The sequence below is a fragment of the Pinus tabuliformis genome, chromosome 9, assembly GCF_031772625.1.
Source record: "Pinus tabuliformis cultivar Carrire ecotype Pingquan chromosome 9, CPIR1, whole genome shotgun sequence".
NCBI lineage: Eukaryota > Viridiplantae > Streptophyta > Pinopsida > Pinales > Pinaceae > Pinus > Pinus tabuliformis.
In genome coordinates this window covers 733,901,028-733,909,309 of record NC_142307.1, presented here as the reverse complement: position 1 = coordinate 733,909,309, position 8,282 = coordinate 733,901,028, and the positions used below count along the sequence as shown (strand labels likewise).

General features: G+C 36.4%; 1 protein-coding gene across 1 annotated transcript; it reads right to left on the bottom strand.

Annotated features, from left to right (window-relative positions):
* Positions 1-5,454: 5,454 nt before the first annotated feature.
* Positions 5,455-6,857, bottom strand: LOC149150790 (putative carboxylesterase 11). Its single transcript, XM_089442952.1, has 3 exons — positions 5,963-6,857; positions 5,744-5,845; positions 5,455-5,549 (listed from the first exon to the last, which is right to left on the bottom strand). The coding sequence occupies exons 1-3, from the start codon at positions 6,840-6,842 to the stop codon at positions 5,455-5,457; spliced, it is 1,077 nt and encodes a 358-aa protein (XP_089299078.1). The 5' UTR covers positions 6,843-6,857.
* Positions 6,858-8,282: the final 1,425 nt, after the last annotated feature.

The window sequence follows — 8,282 nt, the reverse complement described above, 5'->3', positions numbered from 1 at the left end:
AAGTTGACCCTAACTTGTACTACATTATGGTTGAGAACCAATCTATCATTCTTATGTCATATGTTGATGATTTGACATTGGTAGCAAACAAGGAGCTCATATGTGACTGCAAGAGAGATCTTGCAAAAGAATTTGAGATGAAGGATATAGGTCTTATGCACTATTTCCTTTGATTGAAGGTTTGACGGGCTGATGAGGAGATATTCTTGGGACAGGGTAGGTATGAAAGGGAGATTCTCCAGAGATTCCACATGTAGGATTGCAGGATCATGATCACGTCTATAGTCTCAAATTGGAGGAAGGTGGATGCTACTAGAGGTGAGCGAGTTGATCCCACTTTCTATAGTCATCTCATAGTGTTGTCATTGATGCATCTAGTGAACACACGACCAAACATTTGCTTCGTAGTCATCCAGCTGAGCTAGTTTATGGTTGAGTTAAGCAGAGTGCATTAGGTTGCTTCCAAGCACGTGTTGAGGTATCCGAGGGGCACAACATATTATGGGTTGTTGTACATGCAAGTTGATGGAGTAAGTCTTCAGGGATTCATATATGCATATTAGGAAGGGGGTTTAGTAGACAAGAAAAGAAAATTAGGTTGTGATTTTAGTGTTGGATCAACAATTGTTTCCTAGTTTAGGAGGAAACAGAGATCAATGGCACTGAGATCAATTGAGGTCGGGCATATGGCTGTCATCTTGGCATATTATGAGGCTATTTGGTTGAGGAAGCTACTTCTCAAGTTTTTTAGTGAGAGGTTAGAGCCCATGGACATAAACTATGATAATCAGAGCTGCATCAAGTTCTTTGGAAATCCAAGGTTTCATGATGACTCCAAGCACATCGAGATCAAGTACCGCTATATCAGAGACTTTTTTTAGATGGGTAAATTTAAACTTTAGTACATACCTATAGAGGAGAAGACAACATATATCTTGACCAAGGCATTAGCAAGAGGTAGATGCATCTACTTCAAAGATAAATTGGGTATAGTATAGAACACCTTCCTCTCTAAGAGGGTCTATTAATTGAAGTTAGAGATGGAAGGGTTATGCTAAATTTAGAAGTGCGCTAAAGTTGGTAGTGTGACCCACAAGTGAATTTAAGGCACATTTATACTTTCACTTAATTTTGACTGAGGAAAATTATCATTTTCCTATAGTCAAAATGCAAATCGATCTTAGTAGTTCGACTTGAGTTGATGGGCCATTTCAACTTGAGTTAATGGACCAGTTCAACTTGAGTTGATGGGCCAATTCGACTTGAGTTGATGGATTAGTTTGATTTTATAAAAAGGGAGGGGCGCGAACTTGGCTAATCAAATTCCAAACTATATATTTCTGTGTTTAGCTCAGAAAAGGAAATTTTTTCCAAATTAGTGCATTAGAGCAAAGAAGAGAGTTTAAATTGCCTTATATTTCTTCAACCAACATGCTCACTTTCCAAGGTCGAGTCAGCCTGGGTAGGAGGGTCTAATAGCCTATACGATTCCATACAACTGCGTATGCAGAGGCTAAGTTAGTGAGAAAGATGTAGAATAATGTGTTGAGGGACAACGAATTGAAGGGGAATTTTTACTAGTATTTATAATCAATTTTCTGAGATTTTTTTGCTAAGCAAAATAATAATATACACACAAGCTGGCAGGTGGGGTTTCTTGGGTAAATTTTGGTGTATTATTATTGCGTGCTTGTTCCTTTGTGAATATATTTTTTGTTGCTATTATTTGTTAGAATACTTAGCATACTTTGGAGTTAAGTTTTTAGTTTCTTTATTGCATAATTTTTATTAAATTAGAAGTTGGGTATTAGAAAGCTAACAAGAATGGTTAGCTAGGACAAAGCACAGATCAAGAAGAGCACACTTTTTTTTCTTTTAAATGGAGAAAAAAATTATACTTGCTGGTCATATTCATTGAATAATAAATCATTGATGTACAAGGAACCCTTTAATCTTTACATTTCTCTTGGGATTTCAGTGAGAGTTGCAATAACCAAATCATTTTTAACTCAATCCTGGGTCTCATGGTCACCAACCATCATTGCACACTTGATCAAGGAGTGATATCACTATGCTTTGTGGTTAATCCAACTCTTGATAGATACAATATTTTTCCAACCATTGAAGTTAATTTGTTGACCTAAGGTAGTTCATTGTATTCCAAGGACAATGATTTATCCTTGTAACACTAATTACTAGCTTGAGGAAGCTTAATTACCTGTAAAGTCAAATTTACTTTTTCCTACCTAAAATGTCAAATTAGAATTAGAGTAACATATATTTATCATCTTAACAACATAATTTGATGAGTAAAGTGCATACTAAAACTCAACTCTATCCTTGGAAGAAAGGAGAAAAACTCAATGAAAAAGACAAAAGAATGGTTAGCTAGGAGAAGACAAAGGTCAAGAAGAACGCACTGAATGTTCTTTTAAATAGAGAAAAATCTTCTATTCTCTGGTCATATTCATTAGATAATAACTTATTATTGTACAAAGAACCCTTTAATCTTCACATTTCTCTTGGGATTCGGTGAGAGATACAATAACCAAATCAATTTTGACTCAATCATCATCACCAACAAACATTGCACAATTTATCTAGGAGTGAGATCACTATGCTTGGTGGTTAATCCAACTCTTGATAGATACTATATTTAGCCATCCCTTGAAGATAATTTGTCGGCCTATGGAATCTTGTTGCATTCCAAGTACGATGATTTAGCCTTATAATGCTATTTACTAGCTTAAGATAGCTTACTTGACTCTAAAGTCAAATCCACTTTTGCCTACCTAAAATATCAAATCAGAAATAAAGTAACATTTATTTATCATCTTAACAACATAATTTGATGAGTAAAGTGCATATTGAAACTTAATGAGTTTGAAGAGCTATTAGGTTTGGATGATAGCCTTAGGATCATTGATGTCCAAGGTGAACAATTCCCTTCACATGGATTTATATCTATCCCTATTGAGATGAGAAGACTTAACAAAGAATTCATTGAAAACATTATGAACTTAGAATGTCATTATAGTGCAAAAGAAAATAATATTTTTAATTTCTTGTTGAATGCTATATTAGCACAACCACATTAATAAATGTGGTTGATATATGTTGATGGGCATATATCAATCACATGCATAGCCACATTAGTAAATGTGGTTGATATACGCAGATAAGAGTGTATCAACCACATTAATAATTATTAGGTGTATGGTAGGGATTGAATTTTAATATTAATTAATATATAATTATAATGATTAGGTTTTAGTGTTATTATATTAAAATTATAACATATTAATATTATTATATTAATATTAATTGATATATAATTATAATATTAGTATTACATTTTAATATTGGGTATTAGTATTACATTTTAGTATTGGATATTATAAATCCTAAGATTCAGTTTATAATATTGAAACTCATTAAGTTTGAAGAGCTATTAGGTTTTGATGCTAAGCTTAGGATCATTCACATCCAAGGTGAACAATTCCCTTCACATGGATTCATACCTATCCCTATTGAGATGAGAAGTCTTAACAAAAATTCATTCAAAACATTGTGAAATTAGAATGTCATTAAAGCATGAAAGATAATAATGTTTATAATCCCTTGTTAGATGTTATATTATGTTTTTTTTGCTTTGATTAACAATGAAGCAAACAAACCTTTATTAGGAATGAAGCAAAAAAACTGTTAATAGAGATTTTTTTTAATTTTAATTTTTATATTTATGAGATTCAAACTTAAATTCTATCATTTTTATTATCATCAAATGACGCTAGAAACTTTAGTTTTGTCCCTTGTATATCTATGATATTCAGTTGGGTTGAATCACAAAAAGATGGGCAAACAAGTTTTATTAACTAAATTTTGCTATTTGCACAAAATATTGCTTCAATAAATTTAACAATTTCACATCTAAATGTCATTTATACAATATATTTTTAAATATGGCTTATTAAACATGCTTCAATTCATTAATCAATTATGTTTTATTCAATGTCCTCTCAGACATTAAAAAATCCAAAAGAGAAACACCACTAATAGTTAGTGAACATGCCTCAAAATTTAAGTGAGTTATTGACTATGATAAAGAATGATGCCCAAAATAAAAAATGGGATATTTAGTAGGTATACTCATACTCAAATCGAAATATCTTCCACCTTGCCTTTTTACCTACAATCTCCATTATGTTTGAAACAAGTCTTCATAGCTAACAAATAGATGACTTTGTGAAAGTCTTTATCCATGTTCTTGTAACACCATCTTTTAACTTATCATGTATCTTACTTACGCTTATTATTTTCTTTCCTTGCATGCAGGATCACCTTGAGCACTTGACTATACCTATGCAGACCTTCAATTAAGTAATGTTATAATAAATGTAGACCATCACCACTTCTATTTTGTAAACATGTGACTCTCTCACCTAATCTCATAATATCATTCCATTGGAACTAGAGCATATAAGACACAATAATATTTCCAATTCTTTATATTATGCTATATTATGTTTTTTAATGAAGACCTTGAATTAATTAATGTGTTAATTAATGTAAGCCATCACTATACTTTCTCACATAATCTAAAAATGCCATTCCACTGGAACTAGAGCATAGAAGACACAACAACATTTCCAATTCCTTATAAAATGTTATATTATGCTTTTTGCTTGGTGCTCCTTATTAGTCCCTGCCATCTGGCATCCGGCAGGGACTATAGTAATCGTTCTGTGCCGACTTAGCATTAGTTCAGTGCTTTCGTTGTCTGTTATACGGCGCTTATACTAAAGTCTGGAATTCCGCTGTGAGGTGTTCTCTGCACATAACCAAAGTCGGATTCGCAGCTTAACCTTTCTCATCTTATTTGGCCTCTTCCCGAGGCGGAAGAGGCCCGACCATAGCTTAAATTGGTTTTACGCCTGCTGCATTTTGGCTAACTGTCAATGGGTTTGTTTTAATGTTAACATTAGTTTGAAACATTAAATGTTTGAGATTGGCAGGTAGTTACAAGTAACATATCATAAGTTCATTAGCAATCACAGGTAATTACAAGTGTGTTTGCATGTGTTACAGGTGGATGATGCAGCGCAGCTGTGCTTTGCTTTATAGAGCTTGTATTCTTCATCGCAGTTGTGCTTTGCTTTATACTTCTTTGCTCTTCTTTGATGTATGGATGTGTCAAGGAGAAAGCCCTTGCAGATGGTAAACCTGAGCAAATCATCCATGATTAGCGTTACTGTAATGTAGTAAGCTGAATACCAAATTTTCACATCATTTTTTTTTTATTTACATATTTGATTGCGCTATTAACATTCAGTATTCAATTTTGCTGAATACAATATCTACAGAGACTGAATACAATATCTACAATATCTTTGTTTGAACAGCTTATCATAGTCTACAAACGAGCCACGCAGTAAAGTCGAGCTAATCTAGGATTCAGTCTAGCTTTTTCAGAGAATCAGCTGCGTGGTTTACGATATGTTTTACTGTTTTTATAGGTTCTAACGCCAAGTACGCTAGATATACACGACCTGAAATGCAAGCTCAACGGCTAAGAGATGGTTGTTCATTCTAATGGCGTGCAGGTATAGTACCTAAGCTCATGCAAATTAATTGACTCAGAGAATGCATATTTACTAGAAATTCTGGTTCAATTTTTTAAACCTGTATATTTACATTTTTCCCTCATGCTTGGGATTCTGAATTTAGAGATAAAGACCCATACCTTGGTGAGCAAGATCTAGAAGCAGAGCCTGTTGAAGCACACGTTTATCCAGAAGCTGCTCATTACGCCGTTGCCGTCCGCCAACAGTATCCTCCCTTCCTCCTGCATCTCAGCTGTTTGCTGCAACAAGTAAACACAAACTTATATATTCCTGTTCATTTCACAAAATCTAAATATTCAAGCGATATAAATTATGCATAAAGTTCTCGAACAAACAACGCGTCTGCACCTTCGTTACTACTGTGTCCGATTCGGCAACGCCGACGCTTTGCATAGATATTCCTGTTGCGCTAGGGTTTTCTGGGCGAGATTCTGTAACAAAGAAAACAAAGAAAATAATATACCTTCTCCACACTTTGGCCAACCTCCTGCAGAAAAAATCATTGGCAGAAGAATCCTTACTACCCGCGACAAACCCCCCACCGTGGAACTGAAGGATGATGGGCAATCTCCGGTTAACGGACTCTAAATTTTTGGGCAGGTAGCCTTTGTAATTCCCGGCTTCTACTCTCTTCTCTTTCCCCGCATCTGCCCCAGATCTAGACCGCACTGTCTCAACTTCTGTGTCGTCATGCCCCAATCTAGTACCCCCATTAGGCTGAAAGCCCTCCTTCTGTGTTATATAACCTGTTGCTTCAACCCCATTCCTAAGCCTTTCGTTCATGGAACTCCTCTCTTTCTCGCCAATACCTCCATAGCTGCTCCTCCTATTGCCTTCCCCATGACTTGTGTCGATGGCCCCTCCATAGCTGCTCCTCCTAAAGCCTCTATTAGTGTCTAATTCCTTTGTTCTCCTATCAGATCCCACCCCTGCATCTTTCAGACCAGTCAGGGACTGTTTAGATACCTGTTCAGGTAACAAAGATGACTCTGGAAGAAAAATCCTGATCGACAGATTTGTGAGGGCATCTATGTGTATGTCCTTGGTCGCAATCCCATCGACGAATGCAGCATTTGCAGGCACGTTGCCTGATCCAGACCTCGATGTAACCCCTTGCCCAGCATCATGATCGACCACTTGCGCTTGGTTCTGGAGCCTGTGCTTGAATAAAAGCTTGAAGAAAACACTGTACAATTGCACACCGAAAACGCAAACCATGAGTACCAGCAGCAGCACCCCAAGCGGCAGAGCAACAGCAGGGCTACGTGGCAGTTAGCATACTATTTGGCTTCGCCTAAACATTGCAGTCTGTCATTTGGGCAGAGAGGGAGAGCGACGGAGACATTGGGTTGCTCACAGTGAAGCCGATAATGGCTACACTACTCACGAACAGCTCGTTGGCTCGTTGGCCTTCCTTAAACCGATCCTGGGATGACAATGACACAGCTAAGTGCATTTGACAAGTTACCCTAGCCGCACATGCAGCCAATGATTTATCTGCATGAGTGTTTCCACGTTGAACTCATATCTGGCTGCAACAAAAGTGCTGGGCAAAGTTAACATTTTCTTGGAGAGGCTGCAACATCGCACGAACTTGAGTTCACACGTCATCCAAGTATATACGGGGTCGAAAAATGGGTGGCATTCGCTCTGTCATTTCATAGTTTCTTGGCAGCTGCCACGTTATGCCTGTCACTAAATTGAATAAGAAAACAATATGGTAAACGACGCTTCTAAGGAATATAACTCTTTCATGATTGACGTTGCTCCCTGTCTTGTTGTCGCCTTGAGGTGCCGGGCCATCTGAGCTTTTATTGCGATTTACTCATGCCGCACGACACTCCAGTTTTTTAATGAAATCCCTTCGATTTTTTTAATGAAATCTCTATCTTATTCAGCGATTAATATTCCTTTATCATGGCCTGACTTCACGTGTAATTTAAGCGTGCAATGTGCAGTAGCATAATTTAATTATGTCAACGGTCAGTATATTCTAACAACCACGTCAGATGCGATTCCTAGACCTTAGATAACAACTGTACAGTTTGGAAATTTGCTTTGCTTCACTTATTTGCAAGTGAAGTGGAAATTCTAGAATATTTTGTTTGTGGAGTTATATATAAGCATGAGCTAAGTCATGGAAATTTGCTTTGCTTCATTTAATTACAAGTGAAGCGGAGATTCTAGAATATTTTGTATGTTAATGTTGTATTTGCATATTCCCACGATTAATAGTTACAGATAGGTACTTGTGCATATTGAACTAGAATTCGTTGGAGTTGCTAAAGCAAAGGAAAATCATGTGTCTAACCTCTACATCAGTCTGAAGAACACGATCAAGTCCCATTGAGTTTCAATATGGCATGGTGCTTGCGGAGTTCACGAAGAGCTTCATGTTTTGTCAACAGCGCCCTCTGAGAGAATCGGTTCCTGACCTTTTATCTTGCAAACCATGATCTGTTCTTTTTCTTAGCTATCATTACTGTAACATGTTCCAAGAAAGCACTATGAAAATCTGTTGTTCGTTCTTGTAATAATTAGGCTCTCCTGTAAAAGAACTATGTGCAGGGACTAGCTGCTTCGCAGCCATCCTTGTTATTCATGAAGCATAAATCAACTCGTTAACAAGGATTTATTTAACTTATATTTTCATATGGG

Coding starts and splice junctions, on each gene's coding strand:
- LOC149150790 (XM_089442952.1), bottom strand. CDS start 6,842: ATGGTTTGCGTTTTCGGTGTGCAATTGTACAGTGTTTTCTTCAAGCTT. Junction 5,846..5,962: donor AGTAACGAAGGTGCAGACGC/GTTGTTTGTTCG, acceptor GCTGAGATGCAG/GAGGAAGGGAGGATACTGTT. Junction 5,550..5,743: donor TCTAGATCTTGCTCACCAAG/GTATGGGTCTTT, acceptor CTTGCATTTCAG/GTCGTGTATATCTAGCGTAC.